Source organism: Camellia sinensis, chromosome 11 (genome assembly GCF_055761805.1).
Source record: "Camellia sinensis isolate YWXY chromosome 11, ASM5576180v1, whole genome shotgun sequence".
NCBI classification, from domain to species: Eukaryota; Viridiplantae; Streptophyta; class Magnoliopsida; order Ericales; family Theaceae; genus Camellia; species Camellia sinensis.
Genome location: NC_138971.1, coordinates 127,451,252 through 127,477,828, shown reverse-complemented (window position 1 = coordinate 127,477,828; position 26,577 = coordinate 127,451,252). Strand labels below are relative to the sequence as shown.

Below are 26,577 nucleotides of genomic sequence, written 5' to 3'. Positions count from 1 at the left end.
TTTGATATATGTATATATATAAGTGAAAGGGCAATTTGGTCACTCAAAATTTCAAATTTGATATATGTATATATATAAGTGAAAGGGCAATTTGGTCACTCAAAATTTCAAATTTGATGCCAAAATCCTTAATTTCAGTGCAAACACGCTTCTTTGGTGCATCTGCCCCACGCACTGTTAAGTCTATCAGATTCCGTCACTTTTGCACTTCAGTCAAAACTATAGGGGATTTATGAGTACATTGACCAACATCAGGGAAATAATGTGAAAACGCATGAAACCACAAGGGGCAAGATGTAATTATTCCTAAAATTTAAAAGTAATTTTTTAAAAATGTTTTTTAAAAAAATCCATTAAAATAAAAAAATTAAAAAGTCCAATCACAGACACATTCAACTTTGTTGAGCACTCGTTTGGCATAAAGTTGCTGGACTAAAATAGTCACAAAAAAATAAAAGAGATTAAAAAGTTAATAAAATAAAATGTCACATCCAAATTGTAATCATTTCATTTTTTTCTTACAAAAGTTAAAAAGTCAAAAAATCAATCCCAAAGTAAACTTTTTAGCCTTAAAGGCCTCATTTGTCAATTTTATATTTTAGTCAAAAAATTAAAAAGTCATTATAAATTGTCACATCATTCTCTCTATTTTTTTACATATCTTTTCGTAAAAAAATAAAAAAATTACAAAGAATTCGTTTGGGAAGAAGGATTGGGTTTAGCCACACAAAAAAAAAAAAGTCTAACAAGACAAAATATTACATCTAATTTATAATCATTAAATTATTTTTTTCACCAAAAATCAAAAAAGTAAAAAAAAAACCCTTCCCATATAAAACTTTTTAACTCTAGATTAAATTAATTAAAAAGTGAAAAAAACTAAAAAAACAATTCACTTTCCAAACAAATCCTAAAATAATATATTTCCAAACAAAATTAGAATATAATTAAAAAAACTGAAAAGTCGACCCATGTCCCAAAGCAACCCTCTATTTTCTTTTCTAAGCAAATGCCTGCCACTCTGCTAGGTCACCTTCGTTATTTGGACCAGGAGAAAATCTTTAAGCGGCTTTATTTCGTTGCTCGAAATTTAGTGGCCCTAATGGCCCTAAATTTCCATATAAGGCAAAAAAAAAAAAAAAAAAAACAAGGCAAAAAAAAAAAGAAAAAAAAAATAAACTTATCCAGAAAAGGAAATTAGGGCCATTAGGGCCACTGTTTTTAGGGCCACAATTCATTTTCCATCTTTAAGTGTGATTTGAGAATAATTATTTTAATTAAAATTAATTCAATTATAATTGATTTTAATTTTTTTATATTTATAATCAAATCAATTACCATATGACAACCAATCCAAACCAAACGGTTCTACTATATTAAAAATAAATAAATTAATTAATAATAAATAATTAAAATAAGTAAATTTTTAATATTTAAATCTAACACAAATAAAAAAGTAAAATATTATTTAATACAATTTAATAATTTAAACTTAAACATAATTAGTACAAATTAAATTCATTGATACAATCTATACAAATTAAATTAATTGTGAAATCCAATTAAAGTTTAATACTAGCTTTGTTCATATAATAATTCTTTTATATGAAAAATTGTTAGATGCAATTAAATTCATTATAATATGCTAATTAAATGCAAACATGTCAATATAAATAATTTTAATATATATATATATATATATGGGTTTAGTGAGCAGGACCTAAAGTAAAGACGATCTCAATTCTATCAATTTGATGATTTGAAACTTAAAATCAAACTAATATACTAAAAATCAAACCAACCTAACTCAAAAAAATTCAATTTGATTAGGTTCATCAGTTAAAATAATTTTCAAAAAAAATTAAGAAAAAAACTTTATCGCTAAGCGAAACAATGGATCAACCTTAAAATAAGAGTAAATATTTTCGTTATTTATAATTGATTATCACAATAGTAGAAGAGATTAGAATTAATGTAATTCATAGAATTAAGGCAATGTAACTTATGTGGAGGAGCGCATATGGGATATTGTGTGATAAACGAGTGTCCATTAAAATAAAATAAAAGTTCTATAGAACGGCTATTAAACCTAATGTTATATGGGATGAAATGTTGGACAACTAATAAATAACATATAAATAAGAAGAGTGTTTCTGAAATGAGGATGCTAAGGTGGATGTATGGTAAGACTAGAAAAGATAGAATTAAGAATGAGTTTATTCATGAATGAATAAAAATAGTATCGATAAAAGATAAGTTGAAAGAAAGCAGATTGAGATGATTTGGTCATATCAGTAGTGAAGAGATGCGATATAGTAACAATAATAAAAATATTAAAAGAAGAAGCATACTTGGGTTGGTTTGGGATGTCCTAAAAAAGTGCACTTTTTGACTTATTGGTGGGTTTGGGTTGGGTTTGATGTGATGTGTTAGAGAGGTGATGTGATTTAAATAAGATGATGTGACTTAAATAAGATAGTGACTTTTTAACTTTTTGACTTATTTAATACATGCCAAACTAGCCCTTAAATTTGCGTGGACAAGTATAATAAATAAAAATATAAATTTCATTAATTTAACTAATTAAATGATCGAGTTGAATGAAAAAAAAAAAATTTCATGTAATCAATTACATTCGACAAGATTTAATGATTGATTTGATTTTATGGTTAAAAATTAATCATGTAAAAGTAACCAGTAACAATTAGACAAAAAAAATCGTCATATTAATTTGAAAAAGAAAATTATTTTGGAGCTCTAAAACAGTGGCTCTAAATAAGCATTAAATTGTCCTTTTCCTTCCTTTATTTTGTCTTTTTTTGTTTTCTTTTTTTTTTTAATAAAGTGGTTGCCAGCTCAGTAGAGCTGCTGTTAGAGCAGCTCTACTTAGAGCCCTCAATCAGAGCCCTTTGAAAAAAGAAAAATGCTTGGGAGCACTAATTAGTGCTTCCACTAATTAGGTGGCAGTGGGTCCCGTCATTAATGATATGATGTTTTAGTCTTGGAGTTGTATTTTTTTTTTTTTTTTAATGTATTAGTGCTATTAGTAGTGATATTTTTAGTGGGATGAATCATTGTCGTTGAAAAAAATACTAGCAAGAGTGGCACATCATTAGTGTGATGCAACCATCCAACAACGGTATTAAGGTTAACCAAAACCGACGTCGTTCTGACCTCGAAAAATGTGACCGTTATAACACTTCACTCTCAAAATCCCGCGAGTACACAGACATTCAAATACACCTGCGAGTACTCAAACCCCCTCACTCTCTTTCTCGGTACTCAGTACTTACCTCTGTCTGCACTTGTCAGTTTCTCTCCTTTTTGTTACTCCTCATCGTGCCTCCTTCTGCTCCACTCTCTCTCTCTCTCTCTCTCTCCAGACTCCATCCCACTTCTCTGTCGCATTCATAGATACATTTTATATATGTGTATATAATGGAGTGATTGTTTGTGTGTGTATGTGTGAGTTGAGTTTGGAAGTGTGATTGAAACAGTGAATCCAATTCGATTCGAGCCCTAGGAATCGAAGATGGGGTGTGCACAGTCGAAGATTGACAATGAAGAGTCGGTTTCGAGGTGCAAGGATCGGAGGAACTTCATGAAAGAGGCGGTTTCTGCTCGGAACGCTTTCGCCGCCGGCCACTCCGGCTACGCCGTGGCGTTGAAGAACACCGGCGCCGCCTTGAGTGACTACGCTCAGGGCGAAGCGGATAACAACGACGAAGATAACCACGGCGGAGCCGCTGTTTTGGAGCCGCCGCCTCCGATGATGGAATCGGCTTTCCCTCCGCCGCCTCCGCCGCTTCCTTCCTTCTCTCCGGCGGCACCGCCGCTACAGCGGTCTGTGACGATGCCGGAGATGTCGGTATCGGAAATGAGTCGGAAGATGAAGCACGTTGCTATTGCTGAGGAGGAGGAGGGAAATGGTGATGTCAATGTAGATGGAGATTTGCGGCGGCGAGATCGGAGAAATGTGGCGGCGGGGGCGGAGGCCGGTGGTGTTGATACGCCGGTGACTCCGCATTCTCCAATGCGGACGCCGGAGCCACCGCCTCCGCCGCTGGAGTTGAAGGGGATGGCTTGGGATTACTTCTTCATGGTCGAAAACATGCAGGAACAATCGCAGAGTGAATCGGAGGACGTTGCGGAGCAAAAGGATGAGAATGAGGAGGGAGGGTTTGATGAGAGATTTGGTGGGGTGGACAATGTGGGTGGGAAGATTGGGGATGAGGAGCCAAAGACGCCGGAGAAGGTGGTGTTGCAAGGGTTGGAGACGGAGGCGGAGGTGACGCCGGTTGGGAACGAGAAACAATTTGTGCATTCGAATACCGCCCCATCGGATATTTGGAGAGGGACTAATAATAATAAGGTTGTTGGGTCTAGTGTGAATTTATTGAAGATATTAGGTGAGATTGACGATCATTTCTTGAAGGCTTCGCAGGCTGCGCAAGAGGTCTCGAAAATGCTTGAAGCAACTCGGTTGCATTATCACTCGAATTTTGCGGATAATAGAGGTGATTGAATCTTCTTTTATGATATAATATGAAATATACTTAATTTCGTGTTTGTTAAAGTTTATTTAAATGATAGGTGAAAACTGAATCATGAATGTTTGTGCAATTTGGAAGGGTAATGCAAAATTTGTTTTAGTTGTTGAATTGATCAATTTTGTGGGTGATCTAGAGATACTTTTTTAGTTGTGATTTCATTTCTGTGTTTTTGGAAACAAAACAGTGAAAAGTTCTAAAAGCCCATTGTTTTCGTATCAGCATTGTTGTACTAAAATAGTTTTCAAAAAATTCGAAAACATCTTTTTGATGTATCCTAAAAAGTGGGTACTTTTCAAATAAAAATTCATAACAGTTTGCCAAACAAGTTTTATGTTTTTTTCAAAAAATAAAAACAGAAAAACGATTTTTTGAAAACACAACCAAACAAGTTTTTGAAGTAGTTATTCAGCTCATGAATGATGTTTGAACTTAGAAGTTTGACAGTGATTTCAGGTGATTGTGAAATTGAACTAGATCTTACTATCTTAGACGTGATGCAAAGTGGTGCACTTCTTTGTTGAACCAATGAAGCGAATTTCCTTATTCTATACAATGCATTGATATTAGATGTCACATCATAATGCATTGGCAACATATTGGTTAGGAACATTGCTATTCTTGGAAAGTGGTTATGGAGATTCTCCATTGAATGTGATTCGTTATGGTATTCCATTCTTAAACAATAAGTATGGGTTGCAAGTTAATGGTGGAGATATTCCTATGGTTAGTAGGGGTAGTTATAGATCTCCATGTAAATCTATCTTTTGTATTCTTCTAGTTTTGTCAGCATCACTTTCTTTGAAAGTGGGTAATAGAGAAAAAGTCCTCTTTGAGAGGATGCATGAGTGGGTGATGCTTCCTTTGATGTTGTGTTCACACATTAATGTCGAGTGGCATGTTCTCATAATTGCTTCTTTGGCTTGATCTAGTTTGGCACCTATTTCATAGAATTTCAATTTTATTAGAAATCTTAATGATCAGGAAACTCTTGAGTTGACATCTTTGTTGATTTTTTTTGATGGGTTTTTATCATCTTCCGATGAGTGTGATAAGCGGGTTTGGCCCATTTAGTCTTCTTGTGTCTTTTCATGCAAGCCATTTAAACTTTCCTTCTTTTCCACCTCACAAAAGAATTTTAGAAAATGGTTATGTGGTCTTTGTTCTTTTTTTTTTTTTTTGATAAATAAAATAAAATGGTTTTGGTCTTTGGCTCATGGAAGAATCATGACTAATGATATCTTTCTAAAAAGGAGCCTAATAGCCATTTTTGTTTTCAATGGTGTATCATGTGTAGTAGGACTGAGGAATCTTTGGATCACTTATTCTTGCATTGTGTCACGTGGCGTGGGATCTTTGGCACCGATTCTATCATTTGGCTGATTCTTATTAGGTGGCACTGGGAACTTGTGTACATATGATGTTAATCTATTTATGGGGCTTTGGAGGTAAGAAGAAAGCAGAAGTGCTATGGTATTGTGTTGTATTCTCAATCTTTCTGGTAATTTGGTTGGAAAGGGAAATGGAAGGATCTTTGAGGACAAATTCGATGACTTGGAATCGTTGTGGGATAGAGTGTGTCACTTGGCATCATTTTGGGCTTCCGGTTCACCCCCATTTAAAGGGATTCCTTTGTTTTTTATCTTTAAAGATTGGAGAGCTATTTGTGATGTATGATTTGTTTCGTTGTATGTTTGGTGCAGTCTTTTTTTCATTTGTAGAGGACTCTTTGTCCTCACTCTGCACTTCCTCTTCTTTTTTTTTTTGGAAGTCTTTAATGCTATCTCAATTTGTGCTGATAAAAAAAACCAATTATATAAAAACTAGGTTGGTATTGTCGAGGCAGAGTTTGCTAGTGATGGAAGCAATCTAAGATTCATGTGAGACACATTCATAGTGGTCCCCTTTCATTCTAAAATTCATTCAACTCCATTAAGAAAAAGGCCCCAAACTATCTAAACACAACCTAAAGCTAGCCGTAACAACTTAATTTTTTTTGGGAAGGCCCACTCTGAAAATGCCTCCACAACCACAAACCTTTTACGTCTGTTGGTCTTCACGTCGTCATGATAACAAAGGAAATCACACCATCTCCTTGTAGCTTTTTTCTGCTGCTGCGGGTAACAAGAAGCATTTAAAAAGGAAAACCATTTATTCACTTGGCTGAGATTATGGATCTTATTTATTTGTATTATTATGATATTGTAAGTTCTAATTGTTTTATTTGGTAAACAAACAATCATTCTTCTAACAATTTCAACTACCATGGTCTATGTTTTGCAGGACATATTGACCATGCTGCAAGGGTCATGCAAGTTATTACATGGAATAGATCATTTAGAGGTGCACCTAATGGTGATGGTGTGAAGGAGGATTTCGATACAGAGGAATACGAGACACATGCCACTGTTTTGGATAAGTTACTAGCATGGGAGAAAAAGCTATATGAGGAAGTAAAGGTGCATTGCCTCATTTAATCTGGTTTTTATTCATAATTTTTCTATGGCATTTAAGTATTATGTTTGGCCCCTCTTCAGTTATCCATGCATACTTTTTTATGTGTTAGTTCATGGATAACAACATTTTGGGTTTTAAGTGATCCTATTTTTTATCTGTGTCAAGGAAATGAGCAATCAGTGTAATTAAAACTAAAATTCAACCCTGTTTTGTCATAATGTAATGTGTAGAAACTGGATTTTCATTTTATCTGTTTACTATCAATTTCCATGTCCTACCCTAGTTTCCTTCATGCTGATTAGGCTGGTGAGCTTATAAAGCTCGAGTATCAAAGGAAGGTTGCCCTGCTGAACAAGTTGAAAAAACGTGATGCTAGTCCCGAATCGTTGGAGAAGACAAAGGCAGCTGTAACTCATTTGCACACAAGATATATAGTTGACATGCAGTCTTTGGATTCAACAGTTTCTGAAGTGAATCACATACGTGATCATCAGTTGTATCCGAAACTTATTGCTCTTGTTAATGGGTAAGTTTCCATGCTAAAAAACATCCCTGAACATACCATTGCTCCACTTTTTGTCATGCTATATCTCTTCGTGCATTGCTTACGAGTGTTTGTCTGCTTTTGCCTGCTTTTTATCTTCCCCATTTTGCATAAAATTGGAGTCTGAAGCTATTATGTTTTAGGGGAAATTAGTGAAAAGTCCTACCCAATGGTTTTATTTTTTGATAAATCCTATACAAAATCTATTAACCCATTTAGACACAATTATATAGAATGCTGAAAGATTAAGTCCCATTTTCAAATTTTAACAATTTTAATGATTGTTTTACCCTTGATTTAAATGGTACGTATATTATTATAATTATTGTAGATATTAACGTTTCTTCTTGTTTTTTCTTCAATTTTTTTGGGTGGCGGATTCACATGATAATCATAGAAATTTTCTTATTAATTTGAAAACCTAATCAGTAAATAATAGATGAAATCTAATTAATTTAACTGTGACTACTTCGTCTTTGCTGAAAATAATTCCAACTCTGCCGGTGGTGTTGTCACCACCAATGGCATTGATCCTCTAGGATCACCATCATGAAGCTGGTGATTTAACCTGTACATGTTGTCCTTCCCTTAACAGCTCTTCTTTCTCATCTCCCTTGCCAATCTATTTCTTTGTTATTATATTCAATGATTTCTATCACAAAATTTTCATGATAAGGTTGTCCCTTTCTCCTCTCTCTCCTTCCTCCATTTTTTTTTTTGTTTGTAGATGGTTTTTATTTTCATAGTGTAAAAGATTATGAATGTTAAGAGTCGATTAAATATTTTGTAATTCAATGTAAAAAAGTATGAATGCTCACAATTTAAATTGAATTATTTACAGATGCCATAGTGTTTTAGTAAATTTATTCATTGAAAGTGTGAATATTTGTACTTTTTAACTTCACACTTGCCAGAAATTCATACTTATATGTAATATATATTATATACATGTAGTGTATAGAGAGGAGTTCAAATGGAGTAAGTATTATAATTGTTGGGATTCTTTTATAAAATATAGGGTAGCGTTTGGTAGAGTTTTGTAAATGTGATTTGAGAGTATGAGTTGTATTTTGAGTTTGTGTGTTGTGGAATTATGATTTGAGTGTAGAAAATTTGTTTGGTAAAGAGTTTTGAAAATAGTTTTGAAAAGAGTTTTGATTTGAGTGGAGAATTGTTGATGTGACATTTGAAATTTGATACAAAAATTTATAACTCATATAACTCAAAATTATTTTAAAGCACATAAAAATTTTTAAAAATTTCAGAAAATATTTTTTTCGATATATATCAATTGCGAAAAAAAAAAAAAAAATCACTATTCCCGTCAACCGGCCGAACGACCGGCCGAACGTCCCGTTTTGAAAAAAAAAATTGAAACACGCGCTCAGTTTTGACAGAACAGACAGAGCGTTTTGCAGTGCTGTGGAAAATTAATTCCACAGCTCCATCCAAACACCATACTCAAACTACCACGTTGAATCACATTTTGAAATCACAACCAAACATTCCAATTTTTAATGCTATATAAAATCGGCATTTTTGGTCTTTTGTATAGTTTTGGAACTTTTTGGTATATAGAACATCTTTGGTACTTAATATACTAAAGTTCTATATATAGGATACGACTTTATGTTAAAAACCCCTATTTTGTTAAATATCTCGATGAGATTTCTTGTTAAATCACTTTTTGTTCTCAAGTCATTCATTTGAATCAATCAGGAAAAAATTAAAAATTAAAAATAAAAAATAAGGAAAAAATTCTGAAGCAAATTTAAAGGTTGTCTCAATATTCATAGGATATCATTTTTCTTATTTCAACTGCTATTATTCATAGACACCTTCCATGTGTATCTATTCCAATATCAGGCTCTATGCTCCTTTGTTAACTACCATTTAGCTCTATTGTTATCAATTCTGGTTGTCCTGGGGTTATCGATAGAAGTTGGAAACAATGTTTGTACCGTTCTGCCAATGTTTTTTCTTTTTTTTCCTGTTATTTATTTTTAATGTTTGTGTGTCGATGAGAAGTCAGAAACTTGCTCGAATTGGTCATTGCTCTGAGGTTTTCTCCTTTATTGAAAGGGTAATCTCATGTCTTTTCATGATATCCATCAATATTTTTGCTCAAACTATATTTTAGCACATGCTAGTGAGTCTCATGCTTTCGTATGGCAGAAATTAGCTGCTCTATTGCATTAATTCATGCCTTGACTGCAAAGTGTTCTAGTCCATGCCTGATCTAAGACTCAATCACTGGAAGTCGTGGGACATTATGACCAGCACAACAATGCTAATACCGTTTTGTTATCTTAACGCAGTATGATCAGTGGAGGAGGCACATAGTGCTCAGAGGGGATATCAGTCCCTCAACTTTTTGGATATTATAATTTTATTTATACTTGGAAAATATATTTCCTCTAATTTGTCCGCTAAGTTTCATATATGCCCCCCAAATTTTTTTTTTTAATCCCTGTTTCTGTTTCTGCTTTTTTTCTTTATTTTTTGTGTGTGACAAAATTCCTACAATTTCTCCCTTTGAATATTAAATGAATGTAAAAGTCCTGTTTATATTTCACATTCTCTCTCCTATCTCTCTTTCTCACATCTTTCCCTACTTTTTTTTATAGTTCTCAATCTACTTATAATTACTTGTTCAAATCCTTCTTACTTTTTTATAGTTCTCGATCTACTTATAATTATTTGTTCAAATCCTTCTTGTTTCTCTGTCCATGCCAATTTTGGTTAAAGGTCATGAATCTGGTTATAATTAATTGTTCAAATTACCTATGATGGAGCATGTAGTGAGCCTTGATTACACCTGAGTTTTGGAGTAGTATTTTAAGAACGGGACTGGACTGGCCAGTTTGTTTGACCGGTTGACACATCAACCAGTCTAGGCTTTGGTCCAATGTTTAGGAAACCTGACTGGACTTGGCCGGTTCAACTGGTTGAACCGCCAACCTGTCTTACTTCTAATTCGGACTAACCACTAGAACCATTTTCACCGAAGAATGGCGTATTTCTTTAAAATCGCTTATAATTGCGGTTGCGGTTGGACTGGTGAATCGAAAGAACAAGAGGCAGTTCACTGCAACTGCTGGTTATCACAATTGCACATATTGTTTGTGAAAAATAGACTTTCATGAGACTTGACCACACAACTTGCACCATGGCAGTAGGCAGTTTATCCACTGGACCATTGATACAGGTTGTTGACAAAAGGAAACTATATATAATTTATTATATCATTTAACTAACACCAAATATGATTATTTTTATTTACAAATAATCAATATAAAAATAAAATTTTAAATAAATATATTTATCATATATTCTTATTTTAGAAATAAAGAAAAGCTTTAGAAAAATATTTTAGAAAATTTAAGTTTTTAGGTAATTTTTATTGTAAATTTAATACATATTAATGTATAATTTTTAATATATTTATAAGGTAGTTATGATGTCACTATTCAATTCCAGTTGAACCAGTGACCCTTAACCGGTCCTTCTTCTGGTGGCCAACAGTCCAGTTTTCAAAACATTGGCTTTTGATAATCAGTATCTAAATTGCAGGATAACCAAGATGTGGGAATTAATGTGCATACATCACGACAACCAGCTGAAGTTTGCTACAGACCTCAAATCCCTAGATGTCTCCGGAGCTCCCAAGGAAACCACAAAGCATCATCACGAACGTACTGTCCAGCTTTCGAATGTCGTCCAGGAATGGCATTTGCAATTCGAAAAGCTCGTGATGAATCAAAAGCACTACATCCGAGCCCTAAACAGCTGGTTGAAGTTGAATCTCATACCCATCGAAAGCAGCTTAAAAGAGAGAATCTCATCACCACCTAACATCGAGACCCCCCCAATCCAACTCCTCCTGCATTCTTGGCACGATCATCTTGAGAAGCTTCCTGACGAGCTCGCCAAAAGTGCAATTGCTTCCTTCACCGCTGTGATCAAAACCATCATAGTTCATCAGGAGGAGGAGATGAAGCTAAAGGAGAAGTGCGCGGAGACCAGAAAAGAGTTGTTGCGTAAGAGCCAGGCGTTTGACAAGTATAAGAATAGAAGAGCTTCAATGGATGAAAATGACCCTGATCGAGGTGAAGGAACAAGGGATCATGTTTCGGAGAGAGAGTTTGTGGTGGAGAGCTTGAAGAAGAAGTTGGAAGAGGAAGAAGAAGTTCACAGGAAGCACTGTGTTCAGGTAAGGGATAAATCACTGGGGAGTCTCAAGATTCGGTTGCCTGAGCTCTTCAGGGCCTTGTCGGACTATTCTCATACCTGTTTCGATGCTTATGAACGATTGCGATGGGTCACTCAATCACAGAACCCAAATGGTAATGTTGTTTCATGAGAATCTATGATCTCTTTTTTTGTTTTTGTTTTTGTTTTTGTTTTCGTGTTTTTTTGGGTTAGATCTGTTACCTGTGTCTCAAATATTTATGTTAGTTTTTTTTTTTTTTTTTTGTAATGTATGTATGTATGTAAGATGATGTTTTTCCTTTGTTTTGGTAATGTCTGCAATCTTCATGTTCTTGTATGGTAAAAAGTCTTGCATGTGTTCCCAAGCCTACTAGCCAGTTTTTTGCCGGGCTGGACCAAGACGTGGGCTTAGACCCAAGCTCTACAATAGGCTTGGCCCAGATAGATTAATGGGTGGGCTTGCACACTGGACCGACTGACCCCTCGCCAATGAGCAGCCTAATGGGTCGATTGGGCTTCAAATCCCATACCTAGGCCAAGCCGAAGTCCCATTCAAGTCCAATGTACTTCAGACCAAATGATGACTTATTATGCTGGAAGGAACCTCCACCTGGAGCATTGATTTTGTTGTCTTCCCTCATTTTGCTCAATCCGTTTGTTTCAGGGGAAAATTCAGTGATTGTGTTTAGTGGTGGTGGTGGTGGATAGTGGCATCAGTGATTGTGTTTTTTGCCTGTTAAAAGTGAAAACTATTTTCTATCCAAATAAGTTTGTTTTTCGTTTGATCATAGAAATGGTTTCTGATGTTTTCTTTGTTTAACATTTTCATTTATACTTATACAGCCTGCAATAAAAATGATCTCTTTTTTATCTGTAGAAGTTTTCAAGTTTTTTCGTAGTGAAAAGTAATTATCTTTTGAAAATGAAGGCGAGGCTATGTGCATTTTACTCTTTTTCCAAACAAATTTTCTAGCTTTTACCTTCTTTTCAACCAAGGTCAATTTTGGTTGATTAAATAGAATTTGGGTACTGAACTCAGAATTGGATTTTTCTGTCCTCTTTTTCTTCTCAATTTCTCATTTTTCTCATAAAATTTCTCTGTACATGAAATTTTGATCTATAACATTCAACTAGACAGAAAATTTGGCATTTTAAGTCCCAACCTAATTTATATTTTTAGGATAATTTTATTTGCATATCAAAAAAAAAAAAAAATCTTAATACACATCATTTATATTGTTTAGATATAAATTTTTGAACAAAATTAAATATTCAGAAGTTTATATCCGAACGGCAAAAATATTATGTACTGAATAAATGGAAATTCTCATACTTTATTCTCTTTTTCTGCATCAATGTTTCAGCCTCCGGTGTCCTTTCAATGCCTATAAACTGAAAATTTGACATCCAAGTCCCAACCTTCACCAAATGACTAACCTGCCTATGTTTTCATCCTTTTCAACATTACTTTTTCAGCCTCCATGCTTATTTTTCTAGGGGAACCTTCTACGAAATCATAATTTTTTAAAAGAAAATGTTATACAACAAATAAAATTATAAACTTTCCTTATTAGTGGATGTGAAAATTAATTCTAAATTGTATTTGTTTACTTAAGTTTTTAGAATCTGTGCTTTCTTTTTCTTTTTTTTAAATCAAAAATTAATCTGGTGAAAAAATAAAAAAACACTGATTATTTTGCACAATTTATTTTGGGGAGCAAAAATAATTTTTAAAATTTATTTTTTTGGTAATCATTTTGTTAATGTGTAGTGTTAAGGCACGTGTTAAAAAGTGTAAAAAAAATTGTACATTATGTATAAAAGCGAGTATTTGATAAACAAACAAATAAATAATTATTTAAAAAATATACAATATTTTTAAGGGTAAATTACACTTTGCCCCTATATGTTTTATAATTTTCTCACTTTGACTCTTGAATTTTTTTTTCTTCCACTTTGTTCCTTCACGTTTCACAATTTTTTTTTTCTAATTTTATTCTAAAGTTGATTTTTGTTCAAAATTAGATAGAAAATAACATATTGACAACTATATGACATGAAATATACTATTATATTTATACACCTCTAACCCAGAGTTAAAATCAAATATAATAATATTTTTGTTTATGTCAAGTGGTTGAAAACGTGACATTTTTTTAATCTAATTTTAGACAAAAAAATTGCTTTAAAAGTAAATTGGAAAAAAAAAATTGAAATGCGAAGGGTCAAAGTGAGAAAAAAATCGGAAATCAAATTGAAAAAAATAATAAAACATAAGAGGCAAAGTGTAATTTATCATATTTTTAAACTTCTATGTACTTTAAGGACAAATATTTAAGACTTTTTGTTTTTTATTTTATTGGTATAATATTAAGGATTAATTACACTAACATCCTCTCAACTATTAGCAAAAAATCATTTTATTTCTTATTTATGAATTTATATATTTTAATCCTTTTAATTATGAAAATATTACTTACACCTTTTTCACACCACCTTCAAAAATATATTTGTACGATTTTTAAAGTTTAAATATCAATATGTATTAGAATAAAATAATACTTGTTAATAATTAAGAAGATCTTAATCTAATTAATCTTAACATTAATTTTAAGAGAGAGAGAGAGAGAGAGGAATATTTTGGAGTGCGGCTACCAAGTCTTTCGGCGGGTTGTCTTTTGAAAATCGTGAGCTAACCCCTTTTGCTTTTTCTTTCAATGGCTTGTATGGCTTTGACTTGACCCAATAAGCCACACTTCAAAACTGAAGCTAAGCTGAGCCAACCATACCAAATATTTATTTATATATCAAAAAAAAATATCAAACATAACTTTCAAATTCCTTTCGGTTGCAAAACATTTGACAATTCAATTTAAGTTGCCTCTTCCCCAAATGCAAAAATAAATAAATAAATATATTAAAACAATTTTCTATATTACTATCAAATGGTTACCCATTAAGCATGGAAAATGCTATTTAAAGTACCAAAATAATGCTCTAATTGTTTTAATAAAATCTACTTCTAAATATAAAAAGAATAGATGTGTTTGCCTTTGTTGTATTTTACTTACAAAGTTTAATTAGCAATCATTGAGACCCTCACTTTACAAGACCCTTATAAATCTGAACCACTCATGATATAGACTTCACACATACATGAGTGGGCCCTACACATATATGGAAAGCTAAAATCGCTTTGGGGGTGTGAGGATCATTCTCAAAGGGGGTCTCAAACTTTTTCCAAGTTTAATTTTGTTACATATCCTTATTAAACTACTATAAATTATATACATATTGAATGACACACCTTAAAAATAGCTTTCGTTGAGATGAGTTTTGTTGGAGTTTTATCTTATTTAATAGTTACATTATAGTGGTGTATACTCTCTCATATCTATACTATTATATATGTATTTTATTATTTTTTGAATATAATCGATCTTGAATTTATATGCATTATTTTTTCTATGAATTTTTACGTAAAATATAAAAACTTTGTTACAAACACATAATACATATGAGTAGATAATAATTGTGTAAAATTTTTGATGAGATCCAATTTTTTATCCAAAAATATAAAGAAATGAAATCCATCAATCCCAAATAAGCAAAAGATTAATAACTCTTCCATAATTCTTGCAAGTTTTAGATAATGTTTTCCACAATTCTTGCAAGTTTTCAACTACTAATTCAGTTAAAGCCAAGCCAGCCTGTCTTCAGGATAAAATCAGCCACTTCCTAATCTTTTAAATCCTATATATATATCTTCTCTCCCTCTTTTGTGTATATATATGCAGTCAACAACAACAACCACAACCAATTCACTTACAAAGATCCATAGTTTTTGATAGAACAACTATTTTGATCTTGATTCTAAATGGGTATCATCAAAGATTGGCACAAGTCTCGCAGCCAAAGCGTTCGATTAGGCCAGAGACAAACACAACAACAAGAACAAGCATCCGATGAAGAATCACACCCGTGGCTGAAATTTTGGAGGAAAATCAAGAGAGAGAAGAGGAAGAATAAGAAACAGAGCAATTCCAATTCCCCTGTTTCATTGCAGCAGCCTACATATGATCCTGACACTTACTTGCAGAATTTTGATGATGAAGGGTCCAGATGGACTGAACCAGATTTTCTCTACCGGTCTTTCTCCGCCCGGTTTGCTGATCCATCTAGAGCTTTTTGTAGGAATGCAATGGTGGGTTGATGTTTATGAAGAATAACAGAGTATATAGCTCATTGTGTGTGTATGTGTTGTGTGCGTTTGTTCATTTTTGTAAAATTGAGGTTTTTGATGTTTATATACAAGGACTTTTCAATGTATGTACATGATTTTCTCCCTCTCTAATTTCAAGCAAAAAAACAATTAGTACTTGTTAGATATGTTGTGTTCATGATGTTGAACAATTCAAATACTAAATGCAAAAAATCATCATTTTTGTTTTTGGTAAATGCAATTTGGAGCTTGAAATGACCAATTCATTCAAACTTCATAGTTTCTTGGTTTAAGCCCATGTTGTAGAAAATGAATTTAGTATGTTCACAAGGCTCAAAATTGAGCCAATGGGGTTCTAACCCAATAGCATCTATATGCTTTTTCACGCACGAGAGGTCGCGGGTAGTGCTTCTTTAGTTTATATTTGTATAACTAGTCACCCATTACAACTGTCACTTAGCAACTCCCCTTCTCCACATTTTTAACAAGAGTCTAGCTGTATAAACTAATCCTCAATAAAATTATAAAAATAAAAATAAAAACTCACAATTGATCAAAATGTATTTTGTTCTTCCATGAATTTCTGAAATTTGAGACTACATTGATGGATGAAGTACTCTCTTACTAGACTTGAAGTTTGAATTTGAGTATCACTGTTGCATTGCAGGATGTACTTTGCCAAAGATTCATGGTCTCTCTTATCTTCACCTTAAACTTGAAGTGAAAGACACCATGGTAAAAAGCTAAAGGCATTAGCTTTTGTTTTTGTATTTTGCTTATTTACTCATGGCATCTATAGATGCCTTGTAAACATCAAATCATTTTAATGTAATACAACTTCATCTTTTAAGTGGTGAAATTCTTGCTGAAAATATATAAAGGGTCTTGTTAATAACAATTCCAAGAACTCTTAATAAGAAGTATAAAATATCAAAATATTTATAATTTTAATGCACTTTTTACATTTCTAAAAACATTTTTTACAACTACTCTATAGGGTTATCTTTAGCATTTTTCATATATAAATTGTATGTGTAAAAGAAATGAGGAATCTTTGAATGATTTATTCTTGTATGGTTCTTTGGTTTTGGTGATATGGTATCATCTTTGTCTTTTAAAATTGGTGGACTCCAGCCACCTGTGCATAAAGCTTTTAATTGATTTTTGGAGTTTTGAATGCAACAAGAAAGCAAAAGCAGTGTGGAGTTTTATAACATTCTCACTTTTTTCAGGCTGGTTTCCAGTTTGATTTAGATTGGGGCATATTGTTGGGTTTTATGGGTTTATTACAGACTCCACATCATCGATAATCCAAATTTTTCAATATTTAAGACTCCTCAAGTATTTCATCCCTACAAAAGATTACATTAATTGGATATCAATAGTTACTTGATCAGATCAAATTTGTATCAACGGTAATTATAATTTTAAAAAGAAATTATTTACACAAATGTGATCTGATCAAGTGATTATTGATATATGCGATTTTTTTTACAAAAATAAAATACTCAACGAGCCTACAATATTAACAGTTCGAATCATCTATATAGACTCCGTGATGAATCTTGGAGGCGTAACAAAACACTCCAGTTGAAAAGCCCAATAAGTTCGAGCACTATTGTGAGTCATGATGGGAATTCCGTGTGTCATTTGGCATCTTTTTAAACTTCTGTTTCTCTACCATTCAAATAGATTCTACTTTTTTTTAATCTCTATAAATTGAAAGATTGTTCGTGATTTATAGTTTGAGATATTGATTTGATTTGCTTTGCTTTTTTTCAATTTTATTTTGACAGACTATTATCATCTTCTTTTACTTCTTTTTAATAAATGTCTTTTTATTATCGATCAATATATATTTATATATAAAGTGTATGTGCATGTAAGAGATAAAGTAGAAAGCTTTATCATGACTAGACTAACATGCTACTCAACTCCCAAATCATCATCCTTGAGTGTTTATAAAAGTAGGGTTTTTTTTTTTTTTCTTCAATGACTACACCACATGTTACAAACCACCTTCCAAGTTTTTCTTATTAACAAGCATATCAATAATTACTTAATTTCAACTTATGTTTGCTATGAATTAAATATAGGAAATCTTCAAGCAAGGATCAAGCTTTTCTATTTATAGGGTGATAGATGATGAACATTTGATTTAAGGAAAATTACATCATAGTTTCTGTATTTTGCCTCTTCTGTCATTTTGGTCCCTATCATTTAAATTAACTCAATTTTGATCTTTGTTTTTAAATTTTATGTCAATTTGATCACTAAGTTGGTTGAAATTAACTCACTAAGCTAAACAAGTTTATAATTTTGTTTATAATAGCATGACACATACTACTCATGTACATATTTTTCATCAAAAAACACTAATTATTGTAATCAATTGGACCAATTGAAATTATAGAAACAAAAATGACATAAGAGCCAAAGTATAGGGACTATCGGTATAATTTATCCTTGATTTTAAGGGTAACCTTCTTTATTTTCTCATTCTTATTGTATTGCTTCCATTCCTCTCCCATCCAAATAAACTCCTTTTAAAAGAAGATAAGGTTACTAGTTGAAAAAAACTTGATTTGCCAAAAATGCTACCAGCACCATATTCTGACAACATTCCGGTGATCTATTTTACACTTATAGAGTATAGATCTACAGTTTTAGAGTGTGGATTTGTACCATTTATGCCTGAAGTAGGAGTTTTAAGGGTTTTCTCCTTCAATTTAGACATAGATTTTTAGCTTTTCGACACTCACAATAGTTTCCTTCTCTCTCAAGCCTTCTCCGATACCACTATGGGTGTACTTCCTTCTCTAGCTGCGGCGGTGGCAAAGTTGGGCAGTAGTGACGGGGACGACGTCGATGGGAATGACAGGCTTTCAAGCAGATCTTACTTACCAAACCACATCTTTGAGCAAATCGGTGATTTTTTCTGGATCGTAACTATTTTTTGACGGATTTGTTTTTTGTTGTTGGTTTTTTTTGTTTTCTTGTTTGGTTGGGATAACCTTTTGGGGTCTTGTATATATACTATTATTGTTTTATTAATATAATGTTTCCCATGTTCTAAAAAAAAAAATGAAAAAAAAAACTCAACATGCAACAGGATTCGTAACTATAAATGTGAATCATTTTAATGTTTACTTGTTCGAAGATTAGTTATGTGTTCGTAGTATTTGTCTGCTGCATGAATGCAAGCAATAAAGGCCTTCCATCATTGTTCCTGGATAGTGAGCCTAGAAGATCAAACATTTCTACAGTGTTTAGAACATCAAGCAACAAGGTAGCAAATTTTTTTTTTTTGATAAGAACTTCATTCTTTTATCTTTTCTCATTTTTTTTTATTTTTTTGAACAACTTCTTTTGATAAGCAACAAGAGGATATTTATTGAGAGATAAAAAGAGATACAAAAAGAGAACAAGTGGTCCTCTACAAGATAAGCAAACACATCACTACTTAAATAAATAAAACACCTATACATCATTTTTTTTTTTTTTTTGATAAGAACTTCATTCTTTTATCTTTTTTTATTTTTTATTTTTTTAAACAACTTTTTTTGATAAGCAACAAAAGGTTATTTATTGAGAGATAAAAAGAGATACAAAAAGAGAGCAATTAGGCCTCTACAAGATAAGCAAACACGTCACTACTTAAATAAATAAAACAACTATACATCACAAACCACTCTTCAATCTCTAAAAATAAAAAAGAAGGGTACAGTGTTAAGATTAAAGATTGAGAGTTTTAATTTTGAAACTCTAAAGAAAGATGTAGTGATGTGGTAAGGAGTGGAGTCCACATATGATGTGATATGTGTGCCTCCTATGTTTTCGTTTTTATTCTTTTTCCCCTCTTATCATATCATTAGAACTCTCCCTAGATTTTCAAAATTAGAACTCTTTATCATTGCTGCAGCTTTAAATAAGGGAGAAAAATAAACCTAAAACAATGCCAAATGACAAACTTGTCCCCCAATGAATCCACATCATCAAACTTGTCCTTACTGAATACAACAAGGTATCAAATTGAATTGCTTTTTTCAGTAAGCCAAGGTTCTTTACCACAAAATAAAGAAGAAATTATATATATATATATATATATAAAGAACACAGCTGCTTGTGATGAGTGATCATTGGTGACAATACAAAGCTAAGCTGAACCCATTTTTCTAAACTCTCAGTCTGATAAATGTAGGGATTAATTTATTTCCTATATTATAGATTAGAGAAGGCTAACTTACCAATAAGTTTCATATATAAAATTCAAGACCCATTTAATTCTCAAATAAAATACTTGCACTAATTAGTCTTATATATTTTTAATTATTACCAAAAAATCTTTTTATTTTTATTTTTAATTTACAGACACTCTTGCATCTTATTACCGTCAAACTTCCCTCAAACGGTCACCGGAAACTCGTCGGAATGTTCAATATCACCAGGAAGTCGTCAGAGTATCGCCGGAAGTTCACCAAAGTGTTAAGAACGTTAATGGAAGTCGCCGAAATGTTCAGAACGTTCACTGGACGTTAAGAACATCATTGGAGACTCACCGAAATATCTAGAATATTGTCGGGAAAAAAAAAGAATAAATAGAAAAATTAAAGCGAAAAAACATAGCAAAATGTGCTACATATTGATAAACTAAAAGGGGAAAAAAATGGAACGTCAAAAAACAGCAACAATGGGAAAAATATATGCTATTTTCAATTTTTGTAAGGTTTAAACAAATAATCTCCAATATTGATCAAACTGAAAAATAAGTTTTGAAACTGTAAATTGTTACAGTTTTAAAGCAAAAATCTATTAAGCATTTATCCTTATTAATCAAACTGAAAAACATGTTATGAAACTATAAAATTTTACAATTCTAAAGAATGTTATGAAACAGCAAAATTTTACAATTTTATACCATGATTCATTCCATCACCAAAAAAATTTGAAACTGTAAAATTTTACAGTTTTCACCACCTGTAACTAAAACTTGAAAACAACTTGTTCAGAACTTGAAATTTTTCTCCATTAGCACAGAAAAAGAGAAGTGTATAGCAGAGAAAATGTAGAAAAAAATAAGAGATCAAAGGAGAAAGGCGAATATAGAGAGAGGATTGTACTCCAGCAACTATTTTTTGTTTAGATCTAGCCAGATCTGATGTAGATCTAGCCAGATCTGATGTAGCTCAAATCTGATGTAACATCAAATCTAAGTAGATCTACTCATCTTCTTTGTCGGAAACATATCTTCTTTATCGTCGGTGAGGGTGAAGTAAGGAGTCGGCGGTCGGTGGTTGCCGGTGAATCCCAATCGATGGTAGTCATCGGTCACTGGTGACTATATATCGGAAAGAGAAAGAGAAGAAACAAGATATGGTTACTCGTCAACAATCGCTAGAAATCACAAAGAGCAAAAAAGGCAGAGAAGAAGAGAGCCAGAGAAGAAGAATAACGTTATAGAACTTTTGAGTATAAACAAAAGGTTATGGGACTAAATAGACTACACGTTTTTCAAAAAAGACTTCTTAATAATTTTCTCATTATAGAATGGAAGGCCTGTGTGTTGTTCCCTTGTCCATATAAACTCAAATCCTACATCTGTACTAATTACCCTCTCTTTATAGTCAAAAATTATTTCATGTCACATACTGTATTGTCACAAACACATTCAAACCATTGATTTGTGTGGGTCCCATATGATCAAGGGCTTAGATCATCACCGCCATAAACGGCGATGAATAATTACTCCTTTGTAGTATATAATATTGTTTCATGCTTTTTTCCAAGTTCATCATGAAATAATAAAAACAAAGTCACTCCTATTAATCCGATGAAAATATTAACTCATATACTAAAAACCCAAAAACATAAATTGTACGGTCTGAGATTCCTATACAAGTTACTCTACGTAAATCAGTTACCTTCTTGAACTTCCAAAATCAAAGAATCAACATAGTAGAAAAACACTTTAGTCATCACAACCTGTTTTCAATAGCCAACAAATGACTTCCGAAAGGAATTCATCTAACAACTACCAACTAGGAAGGAAAATCTAGTAATACTGTGTTTAGTTAGGGAATTTAGTGAGGGATTTAGAAAATGAAAGAGAAAATGTGTGTAAAATGTAAGTATATTTTATTCATATTTCATCTATTTTTTCTCTTTATTTTTCCAAATCTCTTCCCAAATCTCCCAACCAAAAATAACATAAGAAGTTGCGCTATTTGGATCCTCAACTCCTCAAGTTCACTGAAAAAGGAAAATGGAAAAGAAAGACTGTCCAAGACACCCATTAGAATGAATTCCATCTGCAAATTCAAACCATTAGTTGCAAGGAAAAATGAGATTAAGATTACTTCTCTCAAGAATACAGAAAGCAAGTAAGAAAATTACCCTGATCAAATTTGACAAAGGATCACTATTCTGAAGAGATACTTTTATCATGATAATGTTCGACAAAAAAACCGTAAATGTAGCATAGAAAACCAGGGCATAAATCCGAGATGTTGTGCTCGATTTTAAGCCTTGAACGATTAGGCTATAAAATAATATAGGTTAACATTAAATATGTATTAACACAAATATAGGGAAATATTCCTCTTTTTCTATCTATAAGCTCTCTTTTAAGTTCCCATACATTTAGAGCACAAAATTAAGCGGATGCCAGTGACTGAAATCTAGATGGTTGGGCTTGTGTCTAGAGATATAGGTGCTAAATGTAGAAAAAAAAGAGCATCGATTACAAAAAAGGATACCAAATGTGGTTGCCACTGTTTTGCATGATTGTTGTATTGATCAAGCCTCTTTACCACATAGTTCAAAAGTTCAACACGTGTGGCCATTATATTCCAAGATTGTTATGTCTACAGACATCATATAACACCGAACTTGGAGGAATTTTAGCGTCACTCTATTATTGTCTGCAGCATCAAATTCCTTTTTAAACCAAGTCAACTTTGCCACACAAATTTCATAGTACATAAACAATACTAAATGATAGAAATATTTGAATCTTGTGTCACCATCCATGAGCACAAGATGCTTCCAAAGCTGACCAATCCTATTGTTAGCTTATTTTAAATTCAAACCAATTATCAAGCGATTGCGTTGACAGTTCTTTTGCCTCAATGAAGAGGACTTCAAAATTGCCAAGTGTAGAGAAAAGAAAAATTAATAGAAGAATGAGGGAGACGGATAAAGATGATTGAGTGAACAATCAGGGTGATTGAGTGAACAATCAAACTAACCATTCATTTACCTCTACTCCTATGCTTCGAAAAGGAAGTGCGTAAAATAAAATACAGGAAATATAAATGATAAGAAAAATAGAAATCAATTGTCTTTGATTTGAGTTCCGGCCTTTACAATGTAGCCATGAATGACAATTTATAAGCAAATATTTGTAGGCAAAAACTACCAAAAACTACCCACTCTTTCACTTCCTCTATTTTATATTTCATGATCTTCCATAACTTCTTTCAACCTCCACTTCATGCTCTATGTTCTCCACTTTATTCTCCACCATCTTTTCATATTTCATAACTTCTCATAATATCCAAATGAGTAGGAGGATGCCACATGTCCTGCAATTATATAAATAATGAATAATAAAATTACAGATTTATGGTGCCAACATTACCCCCCGCGGCCATTAAAAATGATGTTTACTTGAATTTTTGAAGGGCCAAATCTAAGCAACAAAGTGCTTCAAATAATATCAACAAAGTGCTTCGAATGATATAATAGCACCAATAAAGTGCTTCGAATGAACATGAAATTATGACTAAATGTCTCGAATTATATATATATATATATATATATATATGCCTTGAAGGGATATTATATATGTATTTCGAATTGACATTAATCCGTTGAAGAAAATTAAACAATTTTATTTTACTCAACACTTAGAAAACTTGGAACCATTGAAGTAGGTTGATGTTGCTTGCACTTAGAATCATTCAAAACCTCATATTTTCAATGCAAGGCCAATATCCAAACATGATTCACCTTAACAAGTTGTTAAATATGTTAGCTATTATAGACTAGTAACAAGCTTCGAAGGTGGTATAGAAGGCCAAAATCATCCTTCAAAGGTCGAAGGTGCCGATAAAGGACGAATTACATCCTTGGAAATACTCAGCAAAGCTTCAAAGGTTCATAACCACCATTATTGTTTCTTCGAACCTGTTGTTGATGCAAGATGAAGTGCTTCAAAACTTACAAAAGTATGGCAAAAGGGCCGTCGAAACAACTTTTGGCCAACATTGTGGTTATTCAAATTTTGTATGTTCTAGTTCACACATAATTAATGAAAATATTAATTTTGTGGTTCGAACCAATTATTAATTCTCCGAAGACACCAAAACCGTTGTTCTTCGAACCAACTTTTGTAGAATACTAGTTACTTTTTCATATAGCAAATGGCTATAAAAATATTTATCAGTAAAGCCACTAATTATCATGCCAAAAATAGGCATTATTTGATAATTAATTAATTGCCATTTTACATATAGTTGAAGGGAGGTACACATTTCGAAATCTTTCTCGTCCCATGTTACATTTTGAAGGTGTTTATTGATGACAAAACCATCCTTTGAAAATCACATATGTAACTAAAGGATCAAAGTCGTCCTTCGAAAGTGCTCACGATATCTCTTCGAATCAAATCCAAACAGTTGGATTACTATGAAATTAGTTTGGCATTTTAACTAGCCATTAGTAGCTATAAAATGATATTTCAATTGATACATATAACAACACAACCATTTATCCTTTGAAAAGAGGTTTAACTATTGGAAATAATGGTTTTATAGGCTTATTTTGGGCTAACTTTGAGCCAAATTTGAGTGGGGTCAACATGTTTTTTGAGGTGGGTCTAAAGAGATGACGTGTTCCTTGCCACATAGCAAGTCACACGATGAAGACGGTTCGTCAAAACCATTTATGAGTGAATGGAAACTTGACGTCATTTTCGGGTTCGTAGAATGGACAATTAAAGAATTAAAAGTGGGTTTCCTTGTAAGGTTGTCCCACATTGGAAACTTAAGAAAACTTATGTGTGTATATAAGTTCTAGGTGGCAACACTTTTGTTGGGCCCCAACGGACACCCCAAGTTTGTAAAAGGGAGGAGTTATGGACAATGTGAACCTTAACCCAAACCACCACAAACGCGCACGCCACCATTCGACTGGTCAGCCGAGTCGGGTGCCGATGTGGGTTGTGGATCGGGTATGTTCTAATATTAATTTTTTGGACAACATTTGTTTGAATTTTTTCTAAAATTCTTGCGGGAAATTAATTCATAATTTGTACCAAATTTGAATTCAAATTTTCTGTCAATAATTGTGCCTTTTCCAGTTCGAAATTCCCAACAGATAAACTGTCTTTAATAGGTTTAAAACTGCCAAAAATTGCCCAGCAATTACAGGTTTAAAATTGCTGCAGATCTGTTCAAATTTGAACTATATCTGTTCATTCAAATTTCATACATGTTCGGTTCGAATCTGCACCTGTTCGGACAGATCTGTTGGTCACCATTTTGCCTATAAATACCAACATATTCCAGCAATTTGGGGTATTCAAAAATATCCAGAAAAATTCTTTTCTTCCTGGTTTTGCTCTTTAGTTGCATTATTCTTTATATTATCTTTTAGGGAAAAAATTCAAAGATTATAAAACACAGGTTTGGTTCGCCGTACAAATTGTTTGGAGTGCTACTACAATTTGTGAAGATCATTATATACTGAGAGATAGACGCCTTTTATCCGTAAGCACCGCAGCGGGGCGAATTTGTCTTAAATACTTAGTGTTACACACTCGTCTTGATCTTTTAAATATATATTCGCTTCGGTAAAATAAATTATGTAAGTAATTTATTTTTATTTGTTTGATTTGTTTCAACTTATTTATTTTACACAGAAGATTGTTCCAACAATCTTAAGACAGATTCAAATTATTCTGTTTATACAGAATTTTTTGTTTGCTTCATTTTCTCTTTCTTCTTCTTACAGAAATTATTTTCTGTGGTTTTAAAAAATAATAATCTGATTGGAAAAACAAATAGTAGTAATATACTGTTTATTTTCTTTGACAACTAGTAGTAATATACTGGTGTCATTAACAATTCAGAATATTTATTTGTGAAGTTGGTCAGAAATTAATTTTAGTTTTTAGAAATAATTTCTAAGTGCCCATTAATTAAAATTCTGTTTTCAGTATTTTAATTTTTGAAGTGTTGCAGAAATATTTTTCTGTGTGAAATTAATTTGTTTAAATAATATTTTATTTTATTTTCAAATTAATTCGAAATAAAAGTTACAATTATTGTTTCTTTTATTTTTACAGAATTTAATTCAGCGGTTTTCGTTTAAATTTTCTGTGTAGTATACAATTCTAATTATAATTTTGTTTTATAATTTAGAATTCATAGCTACTGAAACTAATGCTCAAACAAATACTGGTGTGGTAGCTGTCATTGCTTCAACTCTTCTCCTGTTATGACTGTACTAATAAATCACAGTGAAAAGCCAAAGAAGTTCTCAGGAACTGATTTTAAAAGATGACAACAGAAAATGTTGTTCTATCTTAC

General features: G+C 32.4%; 1 protein-coding gene across 1 annotated transcript; it reads left to right on the top strand.

Annotated features, from left to right (window-relative positions):
• Window positions 1-3,227: 3,227 nt before the first annotated feature.
• LOC114319486 (DNA ligase (DUF630 and DUF632)) lies at window positions 3,228-12,100 on the top strand. The gene is made up of 4 exons (XM_028266511.2): window positions 3,228-4,517; window positions 6,834-7,009; window positions 7,310-7,533; window positions 11,125-12,100. Exons 1-4 carry the CDS (start codon window positions 3,533-3,535, stop codon window positions 11,912-11,914), a joined length of 2,175 nt encoding a protein of 724 aa, XP_028122312.2. The 5' UTR covers window positions 3,228-3,532; the 3' UTR covers window positions 11,915-12,100.
• The last annotated feature ends 14,477 nt before the right edge of the window (window positions 12,101-26,577 follow it).

Bases quoted from the DNA above. Each gene is read 5' to 3' on its own strand.
- LOC114319486 (XM_028266511.2), top strand. From the start codon at position 3,533: ATGGGGTGTGCACAGTCGAAGATTGACAATGAAGAGTCGGTTTCGAGG. The intron at 4,518-6,833 runs GTGATTGAATCT...TATGTTTTGCAG, and splicing joins GAATTTTGCGGATAATAGAG to GACATATTGACCATGCTGCA. The intron at 7,010-7,309 runs GTGCATTGCCTC...CATGCTGATTAG, and splicing joins AGCTATATGAGGAAGTAAAG to GCTGGTGAGCTTATAAAGCT.